This window comes from Planococcus citri, chromosome 3 (assembly GCF_950023065.1).
Source record: "Planococcus citri chromosome 3, ihPlaCitr1.1, whole genome shotgun sequence".
In the NCBI taxonomy this organism is placed as follows: Eukaryota; Metazoa; Arthropoda; class Insecta; order Hemiptera; family Pseudococcidae; genus Planococcus; species Planococcus citri.
The window spans coordinates 54,615,457-54,631,468 of record NC_088679.1 but is presented as its reverse complement, the minus strand read 5'-3'; the positions used below and the strand labels follow the sequence as shown (position 1 = coordinate 54,631,468).

The window sequence follows — 16,012 nt, the reverse complement described above, 5'->3', positions numbered from 1 at the left end:
AAGCAGCGCGCTTCCAAGATTACGCATTTTCCTCTATAATAATTAAATTCGCTCAATGAAAGACGATATTCAATAACATACATGTATTCATAAATTTCGCTCGAGTGTATAAATGTCTACATAAATTCTACAACGTTCATCTTCATATTAGAGGCACATATGAACGATGAAATATTTTCAATTCACTATGTACCTTGGTAGCTGAACTACCTATCTATCTAGCCCTTTACTCCATTGTTCGATTCCTCTTTATAGACACGTATTTAGGCCTTTATATGCACCTACCTACCTTTTACTATATACCTTTACCTATACATACGTACATCGTAAGGAAATCGTCGCGTTAATTTATAATAATTTTTAAAATATTTCACGAACCTCCAAGATTATTATTATTATTTTTCAATACTTGTATTATCGAAAACACACTGCATAGGTTTAGGTACGAACGTGAAAAGCCATATCTACAGCCACAGAAACGATGAAATTTCGCATCGCTTTCATTTTTACGTTAAATGACAAATTATAGCCAACGGCTTTCACGCATTAATATTCCTTTTGCGTTTTCTTTTTTCGAGTATGGTTTATTACGTGACTTCGGAAAAATTATTAGTTAAAAGTGTTCATCGTTTCCTCGTTTTATATTATTTTGCCCTCCGCTTCCAATCTCGTCTGTAAATTTAATGATTTTATCTGCAATTTGATGAGCGATTTGTTTCAATTTTTTTCCTGTCTTTCGTTCTCTTTTCTCTCAGTCTATCGTAGCTTTATGCACCTTGATGTATAATTGATTCTATTGCAAATGAAAACTGAATAAATATTTCATCGCTCGGTTGATTTTATTTCATTTTTTTTTCCAAACCTTTCATTCAGTATTGTTTTTTGACCCGATAAAAATATAATTTTTACGACGGATTTATATGAAAAAGATGTACTCGGAATGGAAAAGTATGATCTGTATGGTAAATCTCCATTTGGGTATTATTGAAAGGTGTGAATAAATTGAGGGTAAAATATAAAAGGAATAAAAATTAGGTACCTACAGAAAGTTTTTGCATCGTTATTTCTGGCGTATAAATTAATGTCAGTGGACAGATGGATGAATAAATTTCCTGTATTTAGAGGATATTGGAATCTGATGAGTTAAAATAGCTAGGTAGGTACTATTTTGATTGAAAAACCAAAATTGAAATAATTTATGGGAGTAAATCTCTAAAATAGAAGCGTTGGGCCAAACTAGAACATAGTAAAAGGAATTTTTGTCAACATTGTCGCCCTCTTTATCACCTCCCAGACCAGGAAATCATTCAAAAGCGTATAAAAATATCAAAATAAATCTTCAATTTGCCAGTTTCAACCTTGATACCCAAAAACTCATTCATATAATTTAATAACTTCGTAATAATATTTTCGACTCCTCGAACACAACAGTATTCTGCCAATCGACCAGTTTCCACAGACATACTGTTGTTTAGGAGTAAGAAAAAAAATCCAGGCTAATAACACCCTCGACGCTACGAGAGCTCTTGCTACTCTTGGTTTATTATAAGGAACGAAAAAAGCAAACAAAAAAATCACTTATTCAAACATTAATTACAATTTTTAAGAGCATTTAATTATAAGTCTACGGTGTCATTATTCACAAATTTGGGTTATCAAGCGTGAGTTGGTGAGAAAATAACAATAAAAGAAATGAAACTACAACAATAGAAGTAAAAATACGCTTTAACGACAGCGCGTTAAAAAAAAGTATCAAATTAATTAACATAAAAAATAAAAGCAAGGTAAGGCAAATTGAAACGAGAAATGAAAAAAAAATTAACTCTTCGCCGACTGTACTTGACTTTATGAAAATATACCAACTCGAATGTGCCTACCAAAAATTGTCCTTAAATTGTTAAAATTACATGGTTCAATTAATTTTTAAATTTAACTCGAATTTAAATAACGTTTCATTTCCAAGGGGTCGATTTTTAAACAAAAATGTAGACTCGTAGGAGAGTTCTCTTTTATTAATTTTTTTCACTCTGAAAGATAAAGGAAAATTTTGAAATTCGTTGGAGAAGTTTTTAATAAACTGGAAGACACGAAATGGTGACTATGTCTAAAGGAAACAGAAAAATGATCGAGAATCGAACAGTTTGAAGACGTTTTTTTCAAAGATTTTCATCGTTTTTTTTATTTTAAATTTTTTTGTTAAAAAAATTCATTCGATGAAATCATTTCGCTAGAAATTAATTAGTTGGCTATTGAATTTTTTCCAGTCAAGACCATCAAAGCTGACGTAAGAGGAAATAAATTTACACTTTTCTTTTTCGTGGGTGTGAATCATTCAAATATGCCTCCCCTCTGTCCTTCCGCCTATTCCAACTCCACAGAAAGCGAAGTTCAATTCGAAAGTTACCTTTAAAACTAAATTTTTCTTTTAATTTTAATGCTCCATTTAAACAACTTGAACGAATTCGCTGAATATCATTCTCCTTACGCCTACGCCACAGGTTGTGGTAAAAGGTCGAGGGAAATGTTTAGTTCTTTTCAGGGACAAAATACCACCAACAGAATACTCCAAACGAAATAAAGACATTGTTTAGGAAGTTTATCAGCTGTTGGGTTAAGGCAGTAAATCCCACAAGACAGTAGGGTAATTCATTTAGAGAGAAAAAATCGACGAAAAAACTCTTTTGAAATTCTCGTTGTAATCTTGATTACCTTTTACAAATTTGTTTGCTGAGCTTAGTTTTTTTTTCTATCTTTTGTAAATATATTTAAGTGATTTTCTTCACGTTTTTCGAATACACGCTCTTGGAAGGGATAGCTACCTATATATTGATATTTCTTTAATATTTAAGTAGGGTACTATCAATTTTAACATACTTAAGTAAATGATACGTTCCAAGTTTCAATTTAATGCATGGTCTTAAGTAATAAATAATAAAAAATGCAATAGGTAGTGACACTCAGAATAAGTATACTTCAAGTATAGATACACCTTTTTTGCGCACATATCTGTAGATGTTCACTTGGATGCTTTTTTTAATACTTACCTAAGCATAATATTGTAGCTGGAAGAAATTGATATTTTCAAAATGAATCCTGGATTTCTTGGTACATATGAGCAAAAAGGTTCCATTTCATCAACTAATCTAAATTCTGACGCTACCGTGCTATACAACGAAGAAATGTGTTTGCCCCCCCCCCGTTTTTATCGCAATAGCTTTAAACCAAAATATATAGGTACCTCAAGGATGGTAAAAATTAGAGTCATTCAAGGTGGAAGGTAGCTCAAAAAAACTGATTTATGGTCGATTTTAAAACTTTTTGTTCACGTGTAAATTTTTTGAGCAAAGTGAACCAAATGTGAGTAGATTTATTCAATTAGGTAAACTTCCACTCATCAAGAACTATGTACTTGATTTGAGACATTTTTGATCCTCCAGCAATTTTTCAATTTTCTCGATGCATTTCAAATCGCTCTGAAGAGGTCAAAAATGAATTTTAAAATGTATAACTTTGATGGGTGCTTATTGAGCATCCCCTCAACCGTTTCAAGTGGTTACCAGAACATTCAAGAATAAGTTACCAAATTTACAAATTGATCAAAAATTCACTTTGGAACTGGTTCTTTTGGAGTTTTACGAGAACTATACTCATGTACCTGAAACGGTCGCGAGGGTGTCCAAAGTTCTTTATTTTTATCCTCTTCAGAACGATTTAAAATTTCTGGAAAAAATTGGAAAATTGCTAGAGGCTCCGGAATGCCTCAAAAGTATAAGTTGTTCAGGTCGTGTGAAAGTTAAATTTAAGAAATCGTTCAAATTGGTTCTTTTTGTTGCAAAAAAATTATGCTTCATTAAAAAGTTGTAATTCCTATCGTTTGTTGTGAAAATTGGATAGAATATGAGAATCATTGAGGCGTAGGACGAAATACTCATTTTAGTAGATTTTGTTTTCGTTCAGTTTTAATAGGTAATTGATGAGCAATTGCAATTTTAGTTTATATTTTTAATTAGATGATTTATTTACAAGAAAAAAAAAGGAAAAGGGCCCTTTATCTTGGTTCTTTGTTGTCTTGTCGCTTATTATGATGCGAATTCGTGAGGTTTCTATTAAGATAAGAATTTTTTCATCACCTGGTGCAAACTTTAAAATTTACGAGAAAATTTCTTAGCTCGGAGGTCCTGCAAACTCTAAAATTGGTCTGAAAGTTTTGAAATTTGAAGGTCCTGCGAACTCTGTTCGTCTGAAAATTTTGCGATTTGGAGCTTCAGCAAACTCCAAAATTATAATCAGAAAATTTAGTAGTTTGGAGGCACTGCGATCTTCAAAATCGATTAGAAAATTGTTGACCAACCCCCCCCCCCCAATTCTACGTATCCATTGAAAAAGTAGAAAAAACCCTTTCACTCGCTGAAATAAACTCATCACAAAAAAATCAAAATCCGGAAAAAATTTAATTTTTAATTCCCAGCATCAAAAAAAGTTTAAATTTTGTTCAGTTGTCTTCTTTTGACTCATTTCTGGCGTATTTCATAAAAAAGTTGATAAAAATTACACTCATAGCAAAAAAATTAAAATTCGTTCATTTTTTGAATCTTTTCGAATTTTGATTTTTTTGTGATGAGTTCATTTCATCAAGTAAAAGGTTTTTTCAACTTTTGCAACGGATACGTAAAAATAAGGGTCAAATGGGTCAACTTCACCAATCAAAACTTTTTTTCATGTTTTAAATCAAAAAATTGCATTTTTTTGCAAACTTTCATTTTTTAAAAATTGATTTTGACGTAATAACGCCATCCTAATTTTTCAATAATGTTGTTCTACTGTCCATAGGCACTTTTTTTCAGAAAATTTTTGAGAGTCGGAACGATATAAAAACTACGTTTGGAACTTTTCGAGCTAATTTTTCGTACGAAAAAAAGTGGCAACACTGATTTTTATGATATCACCAAAAAGCCTTTCAAAACCCTTAACCAAAGGAAAAAAATCAATTTTGATAGGTATCGCGGTTATTGAGTAATCCACTGCTGAAATGGATGATATTTCAAAATCACTGAAAACTTTGACACCCCCTAGCAGCATTTAAAAAAGGGCCAGAGGGCTACGATTTGCGCCATTGGTCAATTGGTCATCCCTTCGGAAGGCCTTTCCACAGGAAAAATTCCGTTAAAAAATCGCCGACCCCCCCCCCTCCCTTACCATTTCTTGGTCGAATTGACGTGGAATGGCCCGGCCCGGCGCGGCGCTTATGACCCATAACAGCAGCTTTTGGTTTTATTCAAATTGAAGAGCGCCAAGTTCAAGAATTTCTTTGTGAGATAGGTAGCATTTTTGAGCCGGGCCGGGGGGGATCTCACAAGTGGCTTCTTATGCTACAGTTGTACATTTTAGATATTATGAAAATGAGTTCATAAATTGAGGTGTTTTTATTCTTTTACATCACTTCAACAGATACATTTTAAAACACTTTTTATTAAAACCTTACTGAGTGATTGAGAAAGAAAGAAAAACACTATCTGATACATAAATGAACAGTTACAATTAAGTTTATAAATAGAACAAAATTGCAAAGAAAAATCGAGCTTAGAATTCAAAAATTGTATCCTAGTTTGAAACAACGAGAACTGTGTATTTTGTCGTGGGTTTTTTCACCCCCAAAAAAGTATTTCAAGCCACACTTTCTACCGATGACTCAGAGGTGTTTTTTTTCTACCCCAGTAAATAGACATACGAACGTATTTTTATAAAAACGATGATTTTTTTGGTGGGTAGGTAGGTAGGTAGGTAGGTAAGTAAGGTGAAAAAGAACACGATGTTTGAAAATAGCATTTGTAAATGAAAAATGTACTTCTTATCTAATAATCTTTTCGCGCATCATTTTTCGATATATACGCCATATCTTCGGCGCTTACTTTACCTACCTTACCTTAACCCACCTATATACACCGAAATGGTGTGGAAGTTTAAATGTGAAACTTGAGATATTCAACTTATCGCGTGTTTTATTCGTTTTTTTCTTTCTTTTCCTCAAAGAATGTTGAGGGTGAAAAAAAATACATAGCACTCGTGAGTTCTTTTCCGTACTATTTCCATCGCGTTACCTACATAAATATAGGGGAGAGATGCCTAAGATGGCATACTTTGCACATTTTGCAATCTGGAGGGCGCTATAATGAATTATCCGAAAAAATGAATACACCATCTGAAACTATGAACATTTGGCTACAAATTCCCCCCCCTGGTTTTAAAATTTTACTCATTTTCAGTACCTGTAATTTGCCTTTTTAAAAAAAGTTCCAAATGTGCCATCTTGGACACTGGTATGGATAAGATGGCATACCTATAAAAATTTTCCCAAAAAGAAGAAAAAGTCGATTAAAAGCTGTTTTTATAACGAAATTCAAGTACAAAAGCTGAAATGCGTATGCGAATAATTCAAAAATGAAGAAAAACTCGAGGGAATGCGGTTTTTATTGCAAAAGCTGAAATTCCTATGAAAATATTTCAAAAATGAAGAAAAACTTGATCAAATGTGGTTTTTATTACAAAATTTAAGTGCAAAAGCTGAAATACCATTAAAACTATTTCAAAAATGAAGAAAAACTCATTTGAACATTTTTTTATGAAAACACAATGTTATTGGTATATGCCATCTTGGACAAAAAATGCTATGTCATCTTGGGCAAACACATTGATATATTTCAGAGTGATATTAGAAGCATATAAGGTGATGCAATTATTATAACTATTAGCTCATTACAAGCCTTTTTTCTTATACTTTTCGTATTCGCATCCACTTTTTTGCAACAAAATATTTTTCATACCAATAACTCCTTCTAAAGTAGCAGAAATGTAAAACTTTCAACTAGCAAAAAATTGTTTGTCGTTTTTTTTTTTGATTTTCGGCATTGAACAATTTGTCACATACCGGGATTCAGTGTTTACAGTGTTGACAACATTTTAAGCGAAAAAAATTTTTTTTTCAATGTGTAGTTTTCGAGTAATCGTCACTATGCCATCTTAGACACTATGCCATCTTGGGCAGCTCTCCCCTATTCCGTGTACTGCTGCGTTGTTGGTTCATCTTTGTCTAGAGTGGAATCCTGCGATTTTCTCTGCAAGTGTTGGCGTCGTTGTTCTTTGAGTTGGATGAAAAATACGTAATGTTTCAATTACCCGTACTCACTTTGGTCTACGTGTACGATGCATATAGTTGTATTGTTCGCTATGTAAAGTTCACTTGGCGCAGAATTATTCGCGATATTATTGCATTTGTACGTGAACGTTATCGTTTAACGTGCTAAATAGCGGTTTCATCCGCAGTGCAATCAAATATCATCGATTTAGCTACTCTGCGGGCCCGTTTTAATTACCATCTTGTTTTATGTTGATATTTGGGTTATTACATACATATAGGTAGGTTCTGGTATACAATGGACAGCCTAGATGTATCAAGTAGCAAAACTATGGACGATATATTTGCGACAAATTATGTATCCATCAATGCGAAAGAAGAATGTATATTATGCAATGGCAAACATTTAGTTAAGATATTTCGGGTTGGGAATTTTTCAGCTGCCTTTTATACCCACACATATAGGTACGCGTAGAAATAAACACGAGAATTTCGAAGTGTTTATTCGAAAGTATTTTGCTTACCTAATGCCTGCGTAGTACGTACAACCTACGAAACAGTATTGAGCAGGTACGGTATCTCTATAGCGAGATGACGATATAGGAACAGGAAATTTGTTACGAGGCTGTGAAATTATTCCAGCCGATAGAGTTTTATTAGCGGAGACATTCTTTACGCATATTTCAAAATGTTAGACTAAAAGTGAACGATGTGTTCAGGAAATGGTTCCATTATCAAATTACCAACAACTTGAAGAAAAATTTAAAGGTATTCGGTTATGGAATTTGACGAAATTTTCGTTCAATTTCAGGATATCTACCTACATAGTGAGCGATAAAATTCTATATTTAGGTAGGTATATGTATAGATCTCATAATTGGCAAGAGATCTAATCACAAAAAAATTATTCAAGAGTTTACGAGGGAACTAAACTACAGATACATACTGAATTCAGATTTCGATGCAACCACGCGAGATTGAGATCGAACAAACATGTTCAAACCCCCCCCCCCCCTCTTCTCCTAACTAAGATTTTAACTGCATATTATAGTTTATTTTTAGATGTGATTTTTGAATTTTGAATTAATGAAATGTCGCACAAAAATACGTTTTCAGTTTATTATTTTTGATATTGGTTATTTGTTATTCACCAGTGTTTCCGAATTCAAAAATTTGAAAAAGAGTGTATAAAAACAAATAAAAGATACATATTTTCGTTTTTGAAAATTTTATTCAAATAAAAAAAAGTAGAGAACCTGAAAAAGAAAATATTCGTTTGCGTTTTTCCCCAAATTTTCGTTAGCATAGCAGGGGTTTCCAACAAAGGCATTTTTTCACCAAGTTTTTATTTTTGCTCAACTTGGGAAACGCCAGATGACCTTTTTTACTATCGTCAGGGCCAAGAGCCAATGCGGGCCCAAGGCAAATATAATTTAGCCACATTTATGGGGGCGAAACTACAAGGGTGCGCAAAAGTCAGCTTGCAAATTTGCAAAAATTGAAAAATGAAATTTTCACATTTCAAAAAGTTTTGGTTTTTTATCAATAAATCAAAAACTAAGCATCCTAGAAAAAAAACTAATGAGATTATGTCGATTGGAAATTTAATTCTCTACAATTTTCCCTCACTTCATTTTTTCGTAGAATGCTTCGTTCCCCCTCATCCAGATTGATTTTTATGAAACTCAGTTGGCAAATTTTTCAAAAAATTATTTCCGAAAGTTTTTAGTTTTTTGTCAGAAAACCAAAAACTAAGCATCCTAGAAATGAACGAATGAAAATACGTCGATTGGAAATTTAATTCTCTACAAGTTTTCTTGGCCTCATTTTTTCGTAGAATGCTACCTTCCGCGTCCAGGAGTTATAAACTGACGCATTCTTGATTTTCGAGGATGCAAGCTGACTTTTGCGTACCCCTGTATGTAGAGGTTTTTTGAGAGGGCGGGGAGGGAAGGGGTTAGACTGAAAATTTGTTAGCTGGGCTGGGATAGGGGGAAAATACCGATTTTCCGGATTGATATCATATTCATATGACTCATAAAAATTTTCATTTTCTGTTTTAGATTTTTGGGGCCCAAATGCGATGTTTGTAATTTTAAAACAAGAAGTAAAAAAAAGTCGTAGCAGTCTGCCGCTACGTAAGAGCCAAATTTTTGTGCCAGTAACATTGAGGGCTCTTCAACTACTCGCACCCTCACTTCGCTCCTGTGCTTCGCCTGTGTTTGGGGGTCACCCCAAAAACCTCCCTTGGGCTTTGCCCAATTAGGTACCTACTGCGGATGTCTTTTTTTCATGTTCTGCGCTTTGCTTGAACTACTCGCACCCTCGCTTCGCTCCTGTGCTTCGCCTGTGTGGGGGGGGGACTTTGTCCCCCCTAAACCCCCCTTGGGCTTTGCCCAACACTCTCCTTCCACTATTTTCTTCTTATGATAGCGGGGGGACTCCGTCCCCCTTGCAACCCCCTTTGGGCTTCGCCCAACTCTCTCCTTCTGCTATTTACTTCTTATATTCGCGGGGGGACTCCGTCCCCCCTGCACCCCCCTTTGGGCTTCGCCCAACTCTCTCCTTCTCCTATTTACTACTTATATTCGCGGGGGGGACTCCGTCCCTTTGCACCCCCCTCGGGCTTCGCCCAACTTTTTTCTTCCTCCCCCGAGAAATATGGTGGATAACAAACCTGTCTTGACCCTGACACAGGTCAAATGGGGCTGGAAGGTTGAAACCTGCAAAAGGCACTTCAGATACATCCTCCCATTGTACTGTGAAAATTTGGACCCTCTAGGTCAATTTGGAGGGGCTGTAGGCTTGGCTAAACATCAAAATTTTCAAAAACATGTAAAATGGATGAAAAAATCCACTTTTTTGATCCTGGAGAGGGGTCAAACGGGGTTGGAAGGTTGAAACCTGCAAAAGGCACTTCGGGTACATCCTTCCAATGTACTGTGAAAAGTTGGACCCTCTTGGTCAAGTTGGAGAGGCTGTAGGTTTGGCTAAATGTCAAAAATCACGCAAAAACCCACTTTTTTGACCCTGCAGAGGGGTCAAATGGGGTAAGAAGGTTGAATCCTGCAAAAAGCACTCAAGGGGCACGCTCTCATTGTATGCTGAAAATTTGGACCCCTCAGGTCAATTTTAGGGGTGAGGGGGTCAAAAACTGGGGTCAAATGTGGTTTTTCTCACCTCAATCAGGGTGGGGATGACCTAGGAAGCTGAAATTTGAATATGTTGATCGCAATGGGGGTACTGACCAGTGGTATGATTTTGGACCCCTTTCATTTATTTGGGGTCATATTATGCCCCTCCAAAAAAATGACCTTTCTGTAGAAATAGGGTTGGAAGGTTAAAACATGCAAAAGGCACTTCGGGTACATACTCCCAATGTACTGTGAAAATTTGGACCCTCTAGGTCAATTTGGAGAGGCTGTAGGCTTGGCTAAATGTCAAAATTCTCAAAAAAACACGTAAAATCTATGAAAAAATCCACTTTTTTGATCCTGGAGAAGGGTCAAATGGGGTTGGAAGGTTGAAACCTGCAAAAGGCACTTCGGGTACATCCTCCCAATGTACTGTGAAAATTTGGACCCTCTAGGTCAATTTGGAGGGGCTGTAGGTTTGGCTAAACGTCAAAAAACACGTAAAAATCCACTTTTTTGACCCTGGGGAGAGGTCAAATGAGGTTGGAAGGTTGAATCCTGCAAAAAGCACTCAAGGAGCACCCTCTCATTGCATGCTGAGAATTTGGACCCCCTAGGTCAATTTTAGGGGTGAGGGGGTCAAAAATAGGGGTAAAATGTGGTTTTTCCCACCTAAAATGGAGTGGGGATGACCTAGGAAGCTGAAATTTGGATATGTTGATTACAATGAAGGTAATGACCTATGGTATGATTTTGAACCTTTTTCGTTCATTTGGGGTCTTATTATGCCCCTCCAAAAAAGTGACTTTTCTGTAATTTTCAACTTTGACCCCTCAAACTGCAGGGGTCAGTTTTGGGTCTTAAAAGAACCCTATTCCCTAAGTTTGAGTTGATTTGATCAATTAGAGCAGGTTCCAGGTCATAAAATGTAAAAATCAAGGTCGTGCTGAAACTTATAAATAAATACTCATAATTGATGTACTTGTGGCACCATTTTATATACTTTACACACGTTCAGGCACCAAAATTTACGTTGTGGCACCACCAAATGGTGCCACAACGTATTTTATTTAAAATCATGTGGAATGTCATCAGGGCACTGCCAGGGGTCGTTAGGCAAATTTTTGTACTGGTGCCACAACGACATTTAAAAGTCCCTTTTAATATACTGGTAAAATTATATAGTCAACAGACGTTGTGGCACCATTTTCAGGTCTCATTGGTTTTCGATGTATTCTTTTGTAAAAATTCGCTGTAAAATGTTTCGATTAGATGGCGCTGTTGCTTATACCCTTAATCATCACTCTATACTCATATAATATAGAGGCACCAGTTGGTTTTTATTAATGAATAAACCGTTGCCGGAAAAACGCTCGCGTAAATGACTAAGTTTTCTTTACTTGCTACCTGGTGCCACAACGACATTTAACTAAAAGGTGCCATAACGTTACAAAAGTAGATATAGGTATATATATATATATATATAACAACTGACACACCGGGAATCGTCTAGTTTGAGCTCAAAACGTCGAGAACTATCAAAATTTTTCATCCCCGACCTTTTTTTCCAAAGTTGGGCCTACCGCAATAGCCATCATTTTTTACAAAAATTTGGCTAAAAAAAACAGGGTTTTCTTTCATTACACGCCCTTCTTTTGCCAGGCCCTCCAGAAAGCGCGGGCGTGGATCAAACTTCCTCCTCCCCCCTCTTTTCTCGACGGCCGTGACCATCGTCTTTAAGATTTTTTTTCTTAATACTTTTTTTTAATGTTTTCAAAAAGTGCTTTCGACTAATATTTTTTACTTAGGTATGTTGTTGAATTATTTTTGAAAAAAATGTCCAATTCTTATTCATCTGTTTTCTTGGAAATGAAGGATTTGGAGCTTTTCAAAAACTTCCATTTTTCAAAATGATTTCTCTTTGAAAGCTCAAGTTTAAGTAATTATGATTCGGCCAATTGGGCAGGATACCCTGAGAGAACCTCCAAAAGGGATAAATTGAGCAAAACCCGATCACTCAACTTCATTTTATGTTCAAGTTTTATTTGGAATGGACCGAGAAGGCAAAAGTACGGCAAACTGGTTATGCAAATTTATTAACATGCAAGCTAAAATACTAATACATTAATAAGTATGTAATGTTACTCCTGTCTCCTTGTAGAGGAAAACTTTCGAGATTTTTAAACGTTGATTCACGTTATAATACACTTGCATTAGAATAGTCCTCCTCGACGTGTTTCTCCCAACAAGTTGACGAGTTGCTTATCAAGAAAGAAAAAAAGAAGAAAAAAATGTTCTTACAGCACCCTTGCTAAAGTTGTTGTATACAACTCCAAAGGTTGTTTTAAAAGTTATGTGTTTGTCTTTCCTAAAAGATTGCGTTTACCCGCACTTTTGCCCATTCTATCAACATCGTTATCAAGCATCTACGTTGGTAATTCTTACAGTATTAATCTTTTTACATGTTCAAAAAGTTCATTTTCGATATCGAAATAATTCAGGTTTCCCAATAATGATGCACATTGTACTTACACAAATTTACTGAATAGGACGACGAATAAAATATAATCTTGAAAACGATTCGCTAAAATATCAAATTCTCAAATTAAGTAGATTCTCGCGATAATGATGATGAAAATTATTACGAACGTCTGCAACATAAAAGCCAAAAAAAAAACTCCATTCGCCTTTGAAACCTGTAGGTATTAGATAGGACGATATTGAAAGGTAAGTAGGTGTAAAACGAATTCTATATAGCATAGAACACTGCTAGCTGTATACGTGGCTTTTGGTGGGGCTAAATACTGTACGAAGAGAAAAATATAGAGATTTCAAACTAAGCGAGAAAGCGTAAAACATTAAACTATAATAATGAAGAAATTGAATCTCATTTAAATGGAAACTAGAGTATTTAATACTGTTTGATGAGCTCCAGCCTAAGGCGGTCAACGCAGGACGAAATAGCGGGCCGCAAACTAAAATTTAGTATGCATAACCAGCCGTTTCGAAAATAGACACAGTGCACATACTGCTATAAATATGTACGACCCCAGTGTAAGCACGAGCAACCTTCGTTGTCAAGTAATGACATCCATTTATTATCACTACAAACCGCACCATTTCGAAAGCACGATTAACTCTATTCGTGGTCGTAACCTATCAAAAAGCTTTCAGTCTTGGTTTGTAGCGAAAATGGAATTCGTTGCTGGCTTTGTTTGGTAAACGTAAAAAAAAAATAGAAGGAATGGAGAGAAGTGTAGCGTTGTCCCTTTTTACTTAGTACTAGAAATTGATCCGTTTTGTCTTAGACAAAAACAATATATCTAAATTTTACCTTCGCCAAAGGATTTATTGTGTGTTTGTCTCATATCCAAGTACCTCTGCGGTACCTAGCTACATGTATTTGTACGTACGAGTAGTACATCTTTTCTCTTAAGATTCTGATAAACCGTAATTTTCCAGGAGAGATGCAATTCTTTCGTGGATTCCTTTCTTACGACCATGTTCGTTTTTCATTTTTCATTCCTCGTATACTATACTCGAGGTACTACCAAAGGAACGGTTTTTTTTTTACAAGATATAAGATGGAAGTAGAATGAGGAAATATAAGTACCTAGCTATTTTCAATGGATATCTACGTCCATTTAATACGTTTAAATCCAAGTAGAGATGCACGAAGACCAAAGTAAAAATTTAAGTAAATATATAATCGTAATGATTAGAATTCTAAACGTTTATGAAATTCCATTTGTATTGCTGATGCTGGTTTAATTCGTGCTGTAGAATATACCACAATATCGTTGTTGAAAATCTTTTTAACGTAGTCAACTCTGTTAGTCTGGCCAGCATTTCTGGTAATTTCCGTTCATATTCGGTCGAGTTGGAGTTTCGCTGTCTCATTTTAAGACATTCTTACATCTAATTTGTGAATGAAAATCCGAACGTACATTTTGTAAACTTTATTCATGTTTTGAAAATACATTTGCTTTATGAAAATGGTTCGAGTTTTATGCGAGTGAATCTATCGATGCGAAATTTAATTTACTCTCTTTTTTGAAGATCATCTCATCGTTGGGTTTTCATAAACGTGATTTATATAAACCAAAAATAGTTCTTATTGTCTTGGAGAAAATAGGTGTTGCAAAGGTCTACCTGAGAGGCCATCTATCAAATCAAGAATGAGTATCTGTGAGCTTTTTTATTGGGTACCTATTGATAGTTGAAATATTACCTACAAGAATTGTGACAACTCATTCCAATGAAATCTTATTCTTGTCTCCTTTTCTTATACCTACTTATATTTCAAGAACCTATCTATAAGAATCCATCATTGATTCCGTAATAATAGATGCCAATCCTCATGCATATTTATGCAGGTATTACTTCCTTATATGTGTGCAAATATAATATTGACTTGATATTATATAATTGGGTAAAAGATATTAACACAATATCATATAAGTGAGTGAAATTTCCCTCAGGGAGTTAATGTTTAACAACAAATCCATTTGAACAGATCACACTACCTACTCGAAGTCGATAGAATTTAACCAATTTAAACTTTCAATGATATAACTTAGTTACTTACCTACTTCCTACCTACCTACCTATCTACCTACCCTTTTCGTTGTTTTTTTTTTCTTCAAGTGTTTTGTTTTAATGCAACAAATTAATCTTGAAAGTGGTTTGCAGCTTTACCAAAAGAAGATCCACATATAAATGGGGAAGAAAAAGCGTATCAGGTTGGAGATACCATTAACCTAACGTGTACGTCTGGGAAATCGTATCCGCCCGCTCAATTACGTTGGTTTATAAACGGTCGCGAGGTATTTATTTTTGTATATATTTTGTAATTATAGCTCACGTATATGTAATGTTTATTAACGCGCGTATAAATAAGGTAAGGTGTGTATAGCGAGGTACCTAGCTCTACGTTTTATGGAGATATTTTTCAACTTGAAATGAATTATTTGCGGTAGAGTGCGATATTTCTTCTTCGTTTGTAGGTACGAATGAGACTGCGTCAATATTTTTTTTTCTTTTGAGCAGATATTCGACTTGGTGACGGTTTTTGGATATTTGAGAGTTACATTTTGTCATAGTCATAGCTAATTTGTAGAAATGTGCGAAGAATTTTGTAAAATTTTGATTTTTTTTCAATTCACTAAAAGTGATTGCGTTTTACTCTCAACTTTTTGTGTACCTATAACTAACCATAGCCTTAATTTTCTGGCACTTTTATGTGAGGAAGAAGAAAGATAGTTTAAACACTTTTTGTCCATTTTTTTTTGTTTTTTTTTGAAATATAAGGTATCTACCAATTTAACTGAAGAAATTAAAAATTGTAATTGGTCTCATTTTGAAGAGCATTTTATTCTGCTACCTACAGTACAATTTCGGTTCTATAAAATTACCTAGGAACTGTTTTTGTACAAACTACATTTTATCCCAACCATGCATGAGTACAGCTTAAATACAGCCATTAGGAGGAGCTTTGAATCCCCTCCCTCCCCCCCCCCACATGAGGAAAAATGATTCAACGATATAAAATGGAAATTATGAGAAAAATACCTACCTACCTGATTTTTGGAATGTCAAGAAAAATGAATTTCGCTCATCAACTTTACAGAGTTACCCATACATAAGATCTCTAAAAAATCATTCAATCACAAAAACAATCTTCTGACAAGAAATCAAATTCTACAAAAGAGAAATGTCATACCCTAAAATTTTATTCCCCATAGTG

At 34.9% G+C, this 16,012-nt stretch overlaps 1 protein-coding gene across 2 annotated transcripts in view; it reads left to right on the top strand.

Annotated features, from left to right (window-relative positions):
• Positions 1-16,012, top strand: part of LOC135840777 (cell adhesion molecule 2-like) — an 87,154-nt gene that overhangs the window by 52,583 nt on the left and 18,559 nt on the right. For both annotated transcript variants that reach the window (XM_065357451.1, XM_065357452.1), the window contains exon 5: positions 14,959-15,092. In XM_065357451.1, coding sequence (XP_065213523.1) covers positions 14,959-15,092 — 134 coding nt within the window. The remainder of the gene's footprint in view (positions 1-14,958; positions 15,093-16,012) is intronic.